At 45.1% G+C, this 19,059-nt stretch overlaps 1 protein-coding gene across 3 annotated transcripts in view; it reads left to right on the top strand.

Annotated features, from left to right (window-relative positions):
* LOC135216966 (E3 ubiquitin-protein ligase synoviolin-like) overlaps positions 1-7,995 on the top strand; it is a 313,218-nt gene extending 305,223 nt beyond the window's left edge. For 2 of the 3 annotated variants that reach the window (XM_064252495.1, XM_064252493.1), the window contains exons 10-12: positions 1,018-1,166; positions 3,942-4,198; positions 6,730-7,995. In XM_064252495.1, coding sequence (XP_064108565.1) covers positions 1,018-1,166; positions 3,942-4,198; positions 6,730-6,907 — 584 coding nt within the window. In that variant the 3' untranslated portion in view covers positions 6,908-7,995. The remainder of the gene's footprint in view (positions 1-1,017; positions 1,167-3,941; positions 4,199-6,729) is intronic. The other variant, XM_064252494.1, reaches the window with a different exon arrangement.
* The last annotated feature ends 11,064 nt before the right edge of the window (positions 7,996-19,059 follow it).

Genomic DNA, 19,059 nt, shown 5'->3' with positions numbered 1-19,059 from the left:
TCTAATTTTTTTTTTTTTATCTAACCTGACCTGATTTTATTTCTATAATTCTGTATAACTGTGATTAAACTAATGTGTACATTTTGCTCTAAATTTTCATGGAATGTCTGAAAATGCCACCATGGTGTTGGGGGGGACGAGTTGTTGCTACCTTGTAGGGCATGTGGTAGATGTTACGCAAGGTTTGTTGCAGCAACTCCTCAGCTGCTCAGCTTTCTACCTTATACTTTTCATTTATACCTTTTGATATCTTCTCACTTTAGGCTCTTGACTACTTTAATTTGTTCCATTTTCAGTTCTCAATAAGACAAATCCTTCCTGCAGGCTATTACATATCATTATGATTATTATTATTTTATTACTATTATTATTGTCAAGCTGTAAGCCCAAAGGCCAAAGTAGGAAAAGAATCCTTATTTTGAAAAGGAAATTGAGTAGTATAGATTAACTATGAAAGAGAAATAGCAAGGAAATCATTATCAGCATACCAATTTTTTTTCCTGTGACAAGACTGCATTGAATAGGACATTAAAAAGATAACAAGTTTGTACACGAGTGTTGGTTGTTTGTTCAGAAAAGCAATCCTAATACTGTTGAAATGTTAAGCAGTTCTAAGGATTCTTTTGTCATGAAACCAGTTCCATGAGACTTTCAGATATTGAGAAACCAAATGCTTGTACAGTACTGTAAACTTTACTGTAAATGTATGTTAAATGTGGGTTATTCATGTTTTCAGTTTTATCATGATTTAAGTAATTTCTTTTTTGCAATGTTCATATTGCAGTTTTAATTTCCACATTTTTCAATATACATAATGATTGTGGGTGTTTTCCTTGAATATTTTATTAAATTCATTCATGATTAGAAAAATTTGAATATATATTTTTTAAAAGAAGTGTAAAAGAATGGTCCAATTAACTTCCCTCCATTCTAGCAAACTCCTTGAATTACTATCTTATGCTTTTAATAATGACTGACTTGTAAAATTTATCTGTTAAATTATCTGCTTTTTGATAGATATTCCACCACCACAACCACCATTGAACTTCTCAGCGATGACAGATGAAGAGGTTCGGCAGATGGAAGGAACTGAGAGACAGCATGTAGAAGCCAGAATTCAGGTTTTGAGGAATATCCAAACTTTACTTGATGCTGCAGTTGTTCAGGTTAGTATTCTTAATAAGGTACATCAGATTTTACTTGATGGTGCAGTATTTCAGGTTATTATTTTTTATAAGGGGGCCAGTGTCCTATCTTCATGGGACATCTCCTCTGATGGGTAGCACACTGGTCCTATGTCATCAAAAGGGATCACCTCGTAGGACGTCTCCTCTGTTTGAGATGCAGGTTTCCTTGGCAGTTCAAGGTCTTCTTCCCTGTCTACAGTGCAATTACTGTAACATTGCACAAGTTGACAGTAGGATATTTAGAATGTATCTGCGCTGAACATGCTGTCATAGGACATCCCCTTGGGTTATCCTATTACAGTGAATCCCCCATATATATTTGTGCAATCTGGATTCGCGGATTTCTCTCTGAAACATATACCCCCATTATTCACAGAAAATTTGCCTATTTACTGTATTTTTCTACGAGAAATATCCACAAATTCCTGCTTTTTTTTTATCATTTTCAATTTCATCATAAAATGCACTTTTTGTGATAAAACTATTAAAAACCAGGCATAAATATTTTAGTGGGGTTTTCTTGAGTTTTAATTAATGGGTAATTTTAAGAGTTATTTAAGGGTTTCAACTATTCGTGGATTCTAGCTATTCTCGGGAGAGGGGTCTGGTACACATCCCCTGCAAATACGGGGGAACATTGTATCCCTTCTGTCTACTTGGAAAAAACCCATGTTAGACCTCTTCTTTCTGACAGGGGCTAGAGGTCTTCTTTCATGGTCCCAGAATTGTTCGTTGGAGCACAGGCTTCCCTTCTGCCTTCTGGGAACTCTGTGGGAGGTTGAACGATGGAGTGCCCAAACACTTCCTTGGACCTTCAAAGTCCCAGGAAATTGCACCCAACTCTTAACACGCTGATGTGGACTTGGTTGTCCTGTACGCTCCATGCCCTGCCCCCAAGTCCAGGAGCTCTTCAAGATGAGCACCCCATCCTTTGGAGGAGGCTCGCGAGTACAGGAACAAGTCAGAGCGATGAATTAGGGCAACTCCCTTTGTCAAGCTCCAGAGTCTAAGGTTAACCCTAGTAGCTCCTTAACCTCAAGCTGAGTGGCCAAGAGAGATTTCTCCTTACCACAACCTTCTTTGCCAGTTTCTTGTGGAGAGATGCCACCAATCACTAGGACCTTCATCTCTGGTGTCGAGAAGAGTCTACTTACAACTCAGAGGTCTGGAAAAACTAAGCCCTATTAATCATAATAATCTGGTGTTGATCCAGTATCTTTTTCGGGAGATATTTCCCGTGGAACAGTGATTTGGATTAATGTTATTACTTCAGAGGATCTTCATCAGCTGCATACAAGACGAGCTGTTTCCTGCTGTGATTGTTGTGATCGAAAGGCTTTCTCTCCACTTAAAGTTCTTGTTCAGTAGACAAGATCTTCTGAATGTTTTTCAGAACAGAGGAAGTTCCTTCTGTTGATACTGAAGAGTGTGGTTCAAGAGCTTGGAGCCGTCTTGTTCACCTAGGGAACTCAGACCTCCTACTTGGGACCTTACTTTGGCACTGAGTATGGGACCTTACTCTAGTACTGATTATTCTCCCTCATCCTCCTTCAAGCCCATGCATCAATCATCTCCCAGGAAACTTGACTTTGTAAGCAGTTTTTCTTCTGACCTTTGGTTCCTTGGAAGGGTTGGAAAGCTACAGGTCCTGTCAAGCATTGCATCATTATCTGAATGTCTTGTCTCCTAGAACACCCTTTCGAGTTTCTAAATGGGGTGTTTAGACAAGCCGACTCCTCATCGTCAAGTTCTACCACATTATGTATCCCCATTCGTTTTCTGAATTTTTCAAACCAGCCTCTGCTGGCCTTAAATTCACTAACAGCAGTGCTTGTTGTAGGCATTTTCTTACAGAGATTGGCATGCAACATCCTCCAACACTTTGCTATGAGTTCTTTCTTAAATTGTATAGCGTTTTTTGCCTTTCTTACAGAAGTGTTTGCATTTGGAACTTTCTTTGGCCCCATGATGGCTTAGTTAGTAGATGCACTCTAACAAAAAGGTACCAAAAGCACAAAAACAAGGCACACTAAAGCAAAATGGTTTACAATAGAACACAGGATGCTTTGTTTGGGTGCTTGGTACAGGGCCTAGTCATGCGGTGGGCCATGGAAGGAGTGTTTCCAAGTGTATGAAATCTGAGGATATGTATGAAACCCGAGACAAAATTCCAACGGAAGAAGTCTAATATATCAAAATTTCATGTTGACATGAGGTAAAAATAACAAAAACCTACTAAGATCAGAAAATGACTGAGAGAAGAATGAAGAGTGCAACAGATGGCAGTATGTAGAAGCCAAATATGTCGTCTGCAAAAGGAGCTTAGCAAAAAATTTCTTACGTGACACTGAGAAAAGTCGTTCTCTGCAGTGAAGACACTGGGAATCTATGGAAACTATAATCGTTCTCTGCAGTGAAGGGTTAACAAATGTTGTATTCCTTGACTAAATTTAGTCTACTGCTCCAGCTGTGCTTTTGTTGTCTAGCTCTGCCATATTCTCAGTATATACTGTATTTCACTAAAGTTAAGTATTTTATGTGCAGTACATAGTTGATTTCACAGATATATTTGTTTAGTTGACAGTATATTTAACAATTTTTTAGTTATTGGTATTCATTCTAAACCATTGGTAATTTACTATTTATTGTAGACAAATTACAATTGAGCTCATTGAGGACATTTATGACCAAAAATGTTTGTTTATTATATGATCCGATGAGATTGTATTAAGAATTTTTTATGAAAACAAAAAGTATTTTTTATTGCAGATGAATCAGTATGCTTCAGTTGTAGCATCTCTTGACGTTGGTAACCAGAATGTTACTAGGAACACTGTTAATCCTACACCAACTACCCAACAACCTCATGAATCATCACCTGTGAATACAACAGTCTTCCATGAAAAAAATGAAGGTATGGCCAAAGAAGGCCATGATGATATTCCAGGACCAACTCCAGTTGAGGTAAACCAGGATTCAAAGTCAACAGCTGGTGCTGTATCTGATGAAAGGTGAGAATGGTATATTTCATGCAGTAAAAATTTTCAATCCAGGCAATTTGGATGCAATTTATTTTTTTTGTGTTTTTGTTTTAAGGCTAATTTGCTGCATTTTTCCCATTATTAATCATCATGGAAATGAATTACCTGTATTTGTGCTGGTGAATGGTACAGTACTATTATGAAAATTGAAGTTAGAAATAACCTCAAATTGGAATTGGAGTTACTATATGCCAATATTCCTTAAAAGGGAGGGCGGGGGGGATTTTTGGTGGAAAATCTCCCTCTAATTTTTATGAATTTGGTATTAAACTAAACTGCTCCAATTTCTTAAACAAATAAGTGTTCCCCCATATTGGGGGGGTACCAAACCCCACCCTGCAAATAGCTAGAACCCACAAACAGTTGAAGCCCCTATAAAAATACTTAAAAACTGCTTATTTTGTTAGTTAAAAGTCAAGAAAACCCCAATAAAAAATGTTTATACCTGGTTTTTTAAGTAGTTTTATCACAAAAAGAACATTTTATGAGGAAATTGATAAAAAACAGGAATATGTGGATATTTCTCATAGAAAAATACGGCGAATAGGCGAATTCTCCGCAAATGAAGGGGGATTATGTTCCAGAGAGAAATCCACAAATAAGTGAGTCCGTGAATACGGGTTCACTTTAATATGTAGTTGTTTTCCTAATAGATATTATTAAGTGTCTATGGCAAATACTCAGAGATAAGTATGTCAAAAGATAAGCTACTGAGAAATGGGTATGTATGAGAGCTGTATTTATTAGTTTTATAATTGAGTCGGTCTGTCTCTCTCTCAAAACATTTTTGTCCATGTGCAGAACAAACCTGGGTCTTAACATTAGGATAAATCTTCTGGCGCCAGCTGGAAATCGGTAGAAAGCAATAAGAATTGTTTATGCAAGGAACTGGTGGCATTTGGCATCTGTCACTTAGATGAGGGAGGAAGTGGCCAGCGACCCAATCTCAACCCGGGGACTGCCTGTAAAAGAAAAAGAGAGCATATTATAGATGGAAAGAGAAAGAGAGAGAAAAAGAGCAAAAATAGAATAGAGCAAATTAGAGAGAAGAAGTGATCAAAACACCCCCCTCCCAACCCCTCAGAAGAACAGGAGAGAGAAAATAGAGAATTCTAATGTTGTATAGGAACAAGCTACTCTGTAATAATCATGTCTGCCTCCTATACCCGACTTTAAACGCTCGTAACTCAAAAGTAAGAAATTGGCGCATTTGCCCCTTGTCAGCGAAATGCCTCATAGTATGTAACAGCTCAGAGGCTTAGGTCTCCTTCCTTAGAATTCTCCTATCCAGTAAGTGTGACCAAATGTGCTGATCCTCCAGTCGGTTCAGGATTCTGTTACCTCCCGCCAAAAATGAGTCTATCCTAATGTTAAGACCCAGGTTTGTTCCACATATGAACAAATGACAAATTTTAAATTGATTTGTTTTTTTCATAGCTAACAAACCTGCAGTCTTAACATTTACTGCACACCTCTAGCCCCCCCTTTCAGTTAACCCTGGGCTGGAAGAAAACTAACACGTCACAGGGTTGAGACTCGGTCACCGGCCGGTTCCCCCTTCATCTCCGTGACAGATGCCAGAAGATTTATCCAGATGATACGACCACAAGTTTGTCAGCTATGAAAAATATAAATTAATTTAAAATTTGTCATATAACAACTCATAGCATTGGGATAAATTTCACAAATAAGTTAACTAACTGAAATGTTGTTTAGAAATTTAAATGTTAAAATCAGTCAACATAAATGTAGAAATTGTAAACAATTAGTGTTTAATGCCAGGGAAAAAAAGTCCAATTTAATTATTTTCTGTTTATGGTGAATGCACTTTGATTTTGAGAGAACTTTTTTTAATATACTATTACTATATTTTTTAAAATATACTAGTATTACTATCTAAGTACAATTGTTCTTAAAATATTGTGATTTCTACATTATAGTATGTACAGTTGCTCATAAAATTCCAAGATTTCTACATTATAGTATGTACAATTTCTCTTGAAATACTGAACTATTTACTAAATTTATCCTGCCTTTTCAGTATAATAATCAAGCACTGTAGTTAGCATACTGTCTTTTAACAGGCCATCAAACATACTCACTTGGTACCAGTAACTTGGACATTTCTTTCACATATACAATACCCAACAACAAATCTTTTCACCCCCCCCCCCCCTCATCCCACCCCCAGTATGCCTCAGCAATCATGCTCTGAATTACTGGGGAAAATTAAGCTGGTTTGGGTAAGGGTTTCCTCTTGAGCATGCTTTCCACCCAGCTTGTAGAGCTCACAAGTACAGAAATGTATTTGTGAAACAATTATTATTATGAACCTTAATTGTAGGTAGCCCTTCAAGCCTGTTTTACTGTGAATAGGAATCATTATTACCTAAAACAATTTCATATGACCCTGCTCCTGAACTTTAGCTACAGTTTTGCACTAGTTGGCTACTACATTGTAGGACTTAGGTGACAAATCAGTATTCATTTTTATGTTTCAGAACTGATGTGACATCTACATCAGTATCTGACAGTGATACAGCGGTTAAAGATGATGTATCATCATCATGGACAAGTGCAACAAGTGCTGCAGATACCACTACTCCAGATATTGCTGATCCAGATGATCCTCAAGAAATTAGGAGGCGAAGACTTGAACATTTTAATCAGACGTCTTAGAAATGTAGTTGTTACTAATTGTATCCTATTGTTGTTTTCAGATTATTTTTGAATGAATGACCAACTTGATAATTGGCTCTGGGATTTTGAGAATACTCAGATGCTAAGCTGGACATTTTTAATGTATACTTTGCTCATATTGCACGTGTATGAGGTACTGGGATTTGTTTCAAGTTAGCATAATTGTTTTTTGTGAATACACACATAGACTGACTGGAATATATTTTTCATACTTAAGGAGTAAGTTGACCTCTCTTGGTGTAAAATCTTTAGTGCTAAGTTTGCCGATTGTTGTAATATTCTGGAAAAGTAAGGGAAGGGTAGTAATTGTGTTGAAACAATTCATGGAGCTAATATGACTTAGACTATTGAAAAGCACTTAATCATGTATTATGCAATCAAAATTTTATGATGCATTCTTTTCAAGTTACATACATATATCAGTAAGGAACTATTTCCCAGAGAATTGTTAACAGGTTAACTTGTGCCCCGCAATCTTTGAGATGTATAAAAGAACTTTTTATAGGACAGTTATTTATTTATTCACGGAGGGTGCAATATGCATGTCATTGGTTAACCAGTTTTACTAAATGGAAGTATGTATTGGATTTGATTTGTCTATGTCAGCCAGTTGAGCTGACTTCAGCTGATATTAACTTGTTTCATGTTACTTAACTATGTATAAAACTGAATACCAAATTTTAGTACACTACATGAAAGCCTTTCTTTTTTATGCTTTTAATGGTTGTCTCATAACTAAAAATTCCCAAAAAGTATTGGTTACCTTTTTCTTCTGCAACATGTAATGGTTTTGACAGCAAGCACTTGTTTCATGTATAACTGGGCAAATGTATAAAGTGGAAAGGTGCTTTGGGATAGGGTTGTTCTGTTGAAAGGAACCTTAGCACTTTTGTATTCGATGAAGTCATATATTAACAAGTAAAGCATAGTTTTTCTGCCACTTTTGGCACTCTTCAAAGGAAATACAGATATTCGTATTTGTATTTTTGGTATGAACAGATGTAATTACAGTACATAATATACTGTAAACCATGAAAAGTGAATGTATAATTCTGTGAATTTATAAATGGTTTTATTACAGTCCTAAATTATGCTTTAATGTAAATTGTGTTTGTTCTGATACGTAATACAAACCATCGGTCCTTTAACAATAGGAATGTAACTTTCGGCAGCTGGAACCAGTTGTAAGCTTCGAACTAGGGAGTACGGTAGTTAACTGCTTGTCCGACAGTCAGCGCACCGCGCGACTGGGAGGAGAAGAACCACTTTGCTTTCGGCCGCACTGGGTGACAGACGTGTTCTCCACTTCTCTCTGCCCGCCTTCGTCGTATGCTTTGTTTCTTCAAATCTTGGTTTGCTTTTCTAGTGTGATTGTATAAAATACTGTAAGTACTTGTGATTTGTATTTTATTATCTTATTATGGATCGTGAGCTGGAGAGTTCCCCACGCGCCCCCCATCAGCCGCAGACTCTACCCTGGTGTGGAGGGCCGTAAGTGTGGGGCCTTCCGCTCCTTTATGGAGGTTGACCCTCATGAATTGTGTGCTCGGTGTCGGGGGCACGAATGCTCTCGCACCAAGCCCTGTGATATTTGTATTTTGTGGTCAGAGGAGCAGTGGGTGCGATATGAGGGGAGGAGGAAGCGACGTAAGCCTGCCAGGGAGTCATCGGAAAGTTCTCCGGCTACTCCCCTGGTCACGGACACGTCATCTTCTTTCCTCCTTCCATCTCAGCTCCCGCATATGGCTTCTTTCCCTTCAGGGGGGGTTTCTCGCTCCTTCTCTTCGCCCGATCCGTCGAGAGTGGAGGAGGGGGTGAGGTACCCCGACATTCAGTTGTACTCGGGGTATTCCGTTCCCTCCGGGTGGGACTTGTCCCCCTCAGGGCGAGGGGGAACCCCTCCTACTAACCTGACCTTTGCCTCCTCAGGTGCGCCTGCCACGGGTGATGACCTCGGCCAGGTGTGGTGCTCGCTGGGTCTCCAGGGGACACCAAGTATTCAGAGGCTGTTACATCACCTGGTGAGTGGTTCTGCTCTGGTTACGCATGGTCCGGTAACCACCACCACCGTCTCAACCCCAGGGTATGCCACCCCTCCTCAGCTTGTTTATACGCAGCATATAACAATGGTAACCCCTTCAGCTGCGGTTCAGGCACCGCTTCCTGGCATTCCGAGGAGGGTCATAACACCGCCGCCCGGGTTCGCCGCTCTCGCCTCAGCCCCAACTTCCGGTGCCCCAAGAGCTTGCCCCTGGACCTGCCACCAGTATACCCAGGATGTCGCTGGCCGCTGCCCCGCCTCCTGCTGTACCTGCCGTTCCTGCCATGCCTGCCGTACCTGGACCAGCCCCTGCCGACGTCGTTCCTGCCCATGGTGTTGCTGCTCCCGTCGCAGGTCCTTCCAGACAGGTGCAGCCGGGCCATGTTGCTTCGGCAATTGCCCCGGCTCCGTCCTGGATGGATAACCTGACGACTGTCCTGAGGAAGCTGACGAAGAAGAAGAGGAAGAGGGGGAAGGTGTCATCGTCGTCGTCTGCTGCCGCCTCTTCCCCTTCGACTTCCAAGGCTTCACGGCCGAGGAAGAAGAAGGCTGCCTCCTCCCCCCCTAAGAAGTCTCCTTCGGGAACTTCTAAGGGCCTGTCTCACTCCGGTGGGACGGGGGGTTCTTCCACTGGTCCTTCCGCTCCTTCGGGAGCGCGGCCCGTCTCTCTTTCCACAAGGAAGAAGAAGAGGGGTACCTCCTCACCTAGTGCTAGGGGCTCTGCCACTACATCAGGTTCTGTCTCGGCCTCTCGTTCACGAGAGGTACCGGGTGTGCGGTCACCTGAAGGTGACCGTGCAGCCAAAGTCCAGGCTTCCGAGTTTGCTCGGCGCCAGGACCGAGGCACGGAGCGGAAGACTGGTGAGAGTCACTCAGGTGACTCCCACCAGACCAGCGATCGCTCTCGTAGCGATACGCAGGTACCCAGGGTTAACGGCCAGTTCCAGCAGCTCGACGCGCCGTGAGGACAGGCCGCGCTCCCACCGCGACAGCAAACTCTGCTGGTCCCCTGACCGCTATTCCCATCGCGACCGGGCGGGTAGGGGGACCAGCAGCAGCTCCTCTGACGCTCGGGACCGGAGCCGCTGTTCTCGGTCCAGCCACTCTCCCCCGGAGAGCCGCGCGACCAGGCCTGCAGCTCGTGGCGATCGCCTGCAGCCCCCCAAGCACACCGGTTCTGCCGGTGAGCGAGGGGGGAGCGTCAGGTCTTCCTTGGGCTACGCCGGGAAGAGTGAAGTGATCCGGAGTGACCACTCCTCACGGTTTTAGGACCAACAAGGTCGTATGCGCAAATGGCCGGAGAAGACCGGAAGGGGTCTGTTGCAGTTCCTCCTTCTGAAGGAGGGGGGTCTCGGGAGGCGTTCTTCTTGGAGGGACTTGACGGTCCTACTCCACAAGACGCAGTCACTTCCGAAATCCAGAGGTCATTTGCAGAGGTTATTGCACTGATTCGTCAGCACAACGACCTTGGGGAAGGATCGCCGCTCACACCTTCTGAGCCTACCTCCAGGCTCGAGTCGTTCTGGGGTCCTAAGAAGGAACCCAAGACGACGGTGGGTCTGGCTGACTCGGTGCTGGGCCAGGTGGACTCGCTTGTCTCTGGACAGGAGGGTTCGCTACGGTCTGGCAGGTCTTCCAAGCTGCTTTCCCCCACCTCTACTGCGACAGAGGAGATTCTACGTGCCATCGGAGGACCCTATGCCGCCCAAACAGGTTAACCTGGAGCTAGCTAGGCTACCTCCGGGGGTGTCTCTGCAGCAGTTCCTGTTGGAGAACTTATGGTTCTCGCAGCAGGAGGCACTCGCCTTGGAATCGACCGCCATGGCGGCATTCCAAGCAGTCTCCTGGTTAGACCTTTGGTCCCTCACAGTGTCTAAGGTCGCGGCCACCTCGGGAAATATTACTCCTGAAGGTGACCCGCCTTTCGGGAAACAGTCTGGAGGTGGAACCATCTCCTACCTAGCCCACCAGATGGCAAACCTGTGGGCCAACCTGGTCTTGAGGCGTAGGGACGCAGTCCTTACCTGAGTGACCAGGGCGGCTGGGCGTGAGGCGGCTCTGGGTCTTCGCAACGGACCGGTGGGGAGTTCCTCCTCTCTCTTCCCAGGATAGATGGTGACCGTTAAGTACACCAGGCAGTCTCGAAGGCGTATTGGCAGCCTCGAGCTACTGCGGCCAAGCCCAAGAGCTTGGTTAGCACTTCCTCTGCGGCCAAGGCAATCGCATCGTCAAAGCCCAGAGGAAAGAGACTGCCTTCGACTTCTTCTAGGAGCTACCGTAACCAGCCCTCCTTCTCACGAGGGGGAGCTGGGAAGAAGCTGCCGAAGAGAGGTGGGAAACGTTAAGGACGGCGTTTCCCCTCACCTGCTGCTGGAAGTTGGGGGGTGCCTGGCGAGCCATTGGGCAACATGGCAGCGCTATGGAGCGGAGACCTGGATAGTAGACGTCCTTCGGGAGGGGTATCTACTACCCTTCGAGTCTCGGCCACCCCTCACCTCCAACCCGGTCCACCTTCAGACCTAAGTACCCGGAACATCCAAGGACGTAGCAGTTCGGCAGGAAGTCCAAGCCATGCTGAGCAAAGGAGCTGTGGAGATTGCAAGGGATTGGTCACCGGGCTTCTACAGCCGTCTTTTCCTGGTGGAGAAGTCTTCGGGGGGCTGGCGCCCGGTGATAGATCTCTCTCCCCTGAACCGATTCGTTCGGCAGTCTCGGTTCACGATGGAGACGGCACGTTCCGTGCTCAACTCCATCAGGGAGAACGACTTCATGCTTTCAGTGGACTTGAAGGACGCGCATTTCCAGATACCCATTCATCAATCCTCCAGGAAGTACCTCCGCTTCATCCTCGACAGGACTGTGTACCAATTCAGGGCACTTTGCTTCGGTCTCTCAACCGCCCCACAGGTATTCACGCGAGTGTTTGAGGTATCTTGACGACTGGTTAGTTCCCGCTCGCAGTTGCTACGGGATAGGGATCGGCTCCTCGAGTTCTGCCGCAATCTGGGGACCGTGGTGAACTTTGAAAAGTCAGATCTCGAGCCCAAGCAGAGGATTAAGTACCTGGGTATGCTGATCGATACAGTAGCAGGGCGAGTTTTCCCAGCAGACTCGCGGATCGGCAGATTCAGGGAGGCAGCCTACCAGTTCCTGTCTCGGCAGGAACAGCCAGCTCAGCAGTGGCAAGTCGTGATCTGCCACCTGTTGTCACTCGAGAAGTTAGTCCCTCACGGGCGTCTTCACCTGCGGTCTCTCCAGTGGAGACTAAAGGAGAGTTGGTCACAGGGATGGGGCGCACACCTGGAGGAGTTGCTGGCTGCAGGCGTGTGGGATCGTCACGACAAGCACCTTCACATCAACGTCCTGGAGCTCAAGGCAGCGTTTCTCGCTCTCCAAGAGTTCCAGGACACTCGGTGGTGTTGATGTGTGACAACACCACAGTAGTGGCATATGTCAACAAACAGGGGGCCTAGTGTCCCTCCCGTTGCACCAGTTGACGTTGCAGGTGCACGAGTGGGCCGTGGCTCACTCAGTAGAGCTGTCATCCCGCTACATTCCAGGCAAGAGGAATGTAGTAGCAGACAAGCTCAGCCGTCGGGATCAGGTGATAAGGACCGAATGGTCCCTACACCCAGACGTGGCGGAAAGGCTCTTCAACCTGTGGTGGCGTCCAGTCGTGGATCTGTTTGCCACCTGGCACAACAGGAAACTTCAGGTTTTCTACTCGGCTGTGGCAGACCCATGGGCAGCTGCAGAGGATGCTCTTCAACACTCGTGGGACAACCTCTTCGTCTACGCCTTTCCCCCGTTCTGTCTGATTCACAAGGTGATCAGCCGAGTGCTGATCACCCCGAATCTCCGGATGATCCTGGTGGCTCCCAAATGGCCTCAGGCCATTTGGTATCCGGAGCTGCTGGCTCTGCTTGTAGAAGCACTGAGAGAGATTCCCCCTTGGCACAACCTCGTCCAGCCACATGTGGGACGGTACCACCAGTCAGTCCAGTCCCTTCGTCTTCACAGCTGGTTGTTATCCACCATCTCTTGCAAGAGAGAGGCTTTTCTCGCCAAGCAGCAACAGAGATGGCTGGGTACATCACAGTCCTCTGCCGCTGTGTACCAGGGAAAGTGGGCCGTCTTCTGTGGTTGGTGTCGTAGACGGGGTCTATCTCCTCTCAGAGCCACTCTTCAGCAGGTAGCGGTTTTCCTCATTTTTCTTCGCCGAGAGAAGCTCCTCTCCGTCCCCACAGTCAAAGGATACAGGGCCTCCCTGGCCCTAGTCCTGAAACTGAGGGGAGTGGATATCTCTAATTCGTTCGAGATCTCCCTGCTAATGAGGAGCTTCGAGAGGTCTTGCCCACCCAGGGAACTCAGGCCCCTGGGGTGGGATGTGACTCTCGTCCTTAAAAGTCTGACTCAAAGGCCCTTCAAGCGACTCCGAGAGTCGTCAGTTAGGGATCTGACCCTCAAGACCCTCTTCTTGCTGGCCCTGGCATCAGCGAAGAGAGTAGGGGAACTTCATGGCTTATCCTTTGACATCAAGCATACCAGGGGATGGGGATCTGTGACGCTCAATTTTGTCCCAAACTTTGTAGCGAAGACTCTGAATCCTTCGGTCCCTGATGACCGGTTCGAGTCATTCACGATCCCTTCCCTATTGGACCTCACCAACAATGATGCGGATAAGATGCTGCTTTGTCCTGTGAGGGCGCTATGGCACTATCTGAAGAGAACTCTGCATCTCAGGCCTGAGTGTCGACACCTCTTCGTTAGCACTGGGGTGACCAAGAAAGAAGTATCCAAGAACACACTTTCTTTCTGGCTGCGTGAGGTGATCAGGAGGGCGTACGAAGCTGATGGTAGCGACGACATCCGTACCCTTCGTCCGAGGGCCCACGAAGTCAGAGACATTGGTCCTTCTCTTGCGTTTCGCAAGAACTTCTCCGTGGCGCAGGTCCTGAAGGCAGGGGTCTGGACCAACCAGACCACCTTCACCTCCTTCTACCTTCGGAATATAGCCCATAGGTCCTTGGACACTTTTTCCTTGGGACACGTGGTGGCTGCTCAACAAGTTGTGTAGCTTACCCAGCACCTGAGTGGACAGAACAGCATCACATCCTTTGTGACTGCATGAATGGATGAGTGAATGAGAGTGTGACTGGCTTCTCTTCCCCATCTTTTTCTCCCCCTCTACCTGTGGGCAGAGGGACGTGGTCGTCACTACGCTGGAACAGGAGGCCGATGCAGGTAAGCTACTCGACCGAGCTCCATCCTACCCCTTTCATTAGGGATAGATCTAACCCATGACTTAATATTGCCTCTTGCAATAGGAACAAGTTCTTGCTTGCTAGTTTTAAGAGGTACGCTGGCCTCGCTCTTATTACTTGGGTCCAGAGGTCTGACCATTGATCCTGCAGTACATACCCCGATCATTGGGCAGAGGCTAGGATCCCTCCCTCTGCTCTTACGACCAGGGAGGGAACCAAGGTTGGACTAACACCAGTCTGTTCATTGACTCAGATTCCACCCACCAAGAAGCGAGTCTTCCTGTTGTTAAAGGACCGATGGTTTGTATTACGTATCGGAACAAATAACAATTTGTCAAAAATTGTATTTTTCCTAACTATACAAACCTGGGGTCCTTTACACATAGTCCCACCTCATGCCACCCCTCACTCTGTTTTTCAAGGGCCTAAAGCAAAGTGGTTCTTTTCCCAGTCGCGAGATGCACTGACTGTCGGACAAGCAGTTAACTGCCGTACTCCCTTGTTCGAAGCTTATGACCCGTTCCAGCTGCCGCAAGTTACGCTCCTATTGTTAAAGGACCTCAGGTTTGTATAGTTAGGAAAAATACAATTTTCGACAAATTGTTATATTTGTAAATTATACATTTTTCACCCTGTATCAAAATCTTGAGTAATTACGGTATACTTTGCAAAAAAGAATCACCAACAGCCATGCGTGATTCGTCTGCTGTTGTGACGTTTCAGACAGATCCCTTCGTGACATCATCATCATCATCATCATCTAGCCAGGACAGTCACATCCCAGTCAAGAGGCGTGTTCCAGAACCAGCAGTGGCTCCCAAGTCATAATCTATACATTGCCTTGTTTCTCCCACATTCATTTGTCCTCAGAAGGCTACGGATTTAGTGGATAATTGAATCCCTCTGCCTTGGCCCTTGATCGTGACTTTGGCCATGGATGATGATGGGACGTCTTCAGAAAACGTACAGACGTGTGGATGATAGCATTCGTCTAAAAGGATATATAAGGGCCTCTTTCTAAAAGTATATACGTATAAGGGCCTCTCTCTCAAAGTATATATAAGGGCCCCTCTCTAAAAGGATATATAAGGGCCCCTCTATAAAAGGATATTTAAGGATCTCTCTCTAAAAGGAAACGCAAACTGTGCCCGTGTTTCCTTTTCGACCTATAGAAGTTTGGAGGAAGCATGTCAATGCTTCGATCAAGAGATCTCATGTTACAGATTCTTCTGGTAACACTTGTGCAGATGTGAAAGTCTGTGCAGTTTCTAGGTGTGTAGAGGATGGGGACAGTCGTCATCTGTTGGGCCGTCGATCCAGGTCTTGTCTGCCCAGAAGCGTTTGTGGTACCTCTTCAGTGAGTCATGACTGAAGGAGGGGGATAGGTGTGGTTGTGATTGTCTCCGGAACAGTCGGACAAGAGAAAAATACTATATACACATTTAGGATCAAGGAGCAGAGACCACAGCTGATGTTTGTCTTCCCCGGGCCGTGGGCATGACACGACCAGGCCGTGGATGGATTCACATCCGTCGTGTGAAAAAAAGTTCTAAAATTTCAAGAGCGAGTCTTCAGAATTTAACTGTTCCCTCCACTTTGGGTGGTCAGATCCCACAGGTGGAGGATTTAGATATCCAGGAATTTCTCTCTCTTGTGCACAGGTTGTGGATCTGTAGGTCTCTATCAACAATGTGTAGGACTTCCTTCAAGGCCGAGGGGTCTATTGGTGTATCTGGCGTGCGAACCCTAGGGTCGGCATCACTGACTCAGGACCCCATCCTCCAAACATCCAAGGGCCGCATCCTGAATTGGGGGACTCAGGGGTGAGGTCGATGTCTGCACTCCCGCTCTCTCTATAAGCCACATCTCGGGCTGGGGACTGAACACTTATCATAGCAGCATGGGTCTGTTGGAGCCCAGGGGTAGAAGCTTCAGGGGCACATGTCAAGAAGACCCATGTGCACAGACCTACATTCCTCCGTGATAGGAGTGAGCCTCCTGGCAGGAACCTTGAAGCCAGGTATTAGGGATGTCTGATGTCTGGCATCAGTGCCCTGGGTGTCAGTCATGTCATGACTGATCCCAGGCCACACTGCTTCCACGCCTCGGATGTCCTCGGACACCCAAGGCGTGAATCCTCTGTCCCAAGCCCCCTCGAAGTGGGACCACCTTGACGTGGTGAGGGGGCTCTTGACACCCAGGAATTTGTTCCCGGGTTAGAGTCAAAGAGTCCTATAGATCATCGTATAATTTGGATTAATTGTTGTGGAATTTTCCACCTTTGTAAAATTTATTAGACATGAAAATAGGAAAAGATATTATAGCTGGTACTGGGTTTATATCCAAAGCTAAATAGTGGGAACTGTGGTAGGATCATCAACTGCCCGATAATGTTCGGACCTGAGAGATCAGGCGAAACTATTCTTTAGAGCTGGACCACGGATTCCAGGGGGTTCTGGTTAGGACTCTCGGCATTTTATCCCGTTTGCCCATAACATGATTGGGTTGGGGATGATTGTATTCTTGTAATACTCTCAGTCCTATTAAGTGGGTTTGGCTTACACTTGAGCCACTCTAATTATGGTATGCCATCCCCAATGGGGTAGGGTAGGGACGCGTACATTTGGGATTCGGTTCTCACTTGTGCCATTGGTGGCGGAATAAACTCCAAGAAAGGCTGATGATATTTTTTTAAGGTTTTCAAGTTTAAATTTTTTTTCATATATATATATATTTTTTTTTTAATACCCCCTCTTATCTTTATGACAAATAAATATAAGGATTCGAGTACCCTTGGACCTTTTGATGCTTTGGCGCAGATGACGACTATGGACAAGGACTTGGACCACCCCCAGGAAATTTCAATTAATCAAGAGCACGATGGTAGCTCTACAAAACATTGTGTTGGAAAACTATCTAATGTGAAAAACTTGCGAGTGCTACATGTCGTGGGCATACCAGTGCAGTGCGACTATGACATTATTTTGACAACCTTCCATTCCTTTGGAACTATAACTGAAATAAGGATGAATTTCCTTGAAGTCACATCAAAATGGGAAGCATGGATTACTTTTGATAAATATGAAGATGCCATTAAGGCTAGTAGTAATATCAATACAGTTCAAATAAATCAGTGTATTATAGATGGAGCTTTGACAGATAAAGTAGCCAAAAATTTAGATAGCTATGTACCATCTGAATGGGTTCAAGATACACGTCAGAAAACAGAGGGTAATAATCCATCCAGAACTCCTAAACCTCCTATGTGGCTAGTTGCTACAGCGAAGGAGGAAACTGACAATTAAGTTCTGCAGTATCTCCAGAAAAAGGTGGGAGGAATAAAATGTGGAGATAGATCTAGATTTGGAAAACGTACAGTGCTAATACATGCTAAATCAAAAACACAAGCACAAATGCTATATGCAATGAATCCTTCTGGGCATGATATGATTAAAGAAATCAGACCCCACCTGAATTTTAGTTATGGCCGAGGTGTCCTATTTGACAAGGATTTGTATGAGTTCACAAAGTGAGATCCTTGAAATGAGCCCATTGACAGTGTGGAAAGTAAAAAAGACACCCATTGTTAATATGATAATTTTGACCTTTGAAGACCCTTTTGAGTGCGAGTAAGACCCTTTCTCCCGAAGCCTATTCAATGTTTCAACTGTTTCAAGGTTGGTCATTCATCAAAAGTATGTAGGAACACAAAAGTTTGCATAAATTGCTTTGCCCCTGACCTGCCATGGTATTTGTTCTGAAACACCAAATTGTTGTAATTGTCAGCGATAGATAAGGCTAATGCTGAACACATTAGCATAGGATATGCCAAAACAGCAATTGGGCCAATCAAAGAGCTATGCAAGAGCTCTAAACCCACTACCCCTTACTACCACAAGGGGTCCTGTGGGCAGCAATTCTGCAGTAGGTGTATCAACTCCTGTGGTAGAGGCCCGGGTATCTGGGTTGGGTGCTCAGTCACTGGAAGCAAGAGCACACACCACCAAAGCAGGCAAGCTGCCTGTGGTTGAAAAGTCTCTCCTCCAGATGAAGAGGCTCTCCCATCATCTCTTCCATCTCCTACTTTTAAAGTAGTAAATCTATCACAGGCAGAATCTCTGCCTGATCTAATGGAATCTAAACAGTTAAGGAACCCCAAGAGAGGAAGGACTCCTTCAGGCTCTCCCCCTTATACTCCAAATAAGCATGCTTCAATATTTAACAGCTATAGTGTGCTTTTCCTCAAGTGAAGCAAGTATTTCAATGGAACACAACCACCAAGTCGAAGAGGTTGCACAGATTGCAACGGTAGATGTTCACCCTCCTCCTAAAGAAAATCAAACTAGGAGAAATAAAGATCACAGGGTTAGTCATAAAAAAACCATCTATTTCCAGACCACCCAAAGAGGAAAAAAAGAAAGGCTTCCAAATCGGATTTGTAATGGCTTTATTCAACATCATACAACGGAACTGTAAGGATTGCGGTTCTCGTGCTGAAAATCTAAAGGTCCTCCTGAGAGAAACTAATCCTGGAAGTAATTTGCCTGCAGGAAACTCAATAAGGTCCAGAGAAGTTCAATCCTGGACTTAATTATGAGATCTTCACGTCCACCCCTCCAGTGGGTGATAGAGTACATGGAGGAGCAGCTATTATCGTGAGCAAATCACTGGAATGCCTGCCTGTAGCCCTCGGTACAAATTTACAGGCTGTTGCTCCTAAGATCACATTAGACAAGCAGATTACTGTGTTCCATCTACCTCCTAGATCAAACTTCACAAATGCTGATATCCAATCACTAATTGATCAACTGCCACAACCATTTTTT

The sequence above is a fragment of the Macrobrachium nipponense genome, chromosome 7, assembly GCF_015104395.2.
Source record: "Macrobrachium nipponense isolate FS-2020 chromosome 7, ASM1510439v2, whole genome shotgun sequence".
In the NCBI taxonomy this organism is placed as follows: Eukaryota; Metazoa; Arthropoda; class Malacostraca; order Decapoda; family Palaemonidae; genus Macrobrachium; species Macrobrachium nipponense.
This window is presented reverse-complemented; position numbering and strand designations above follow the sequence as displayed.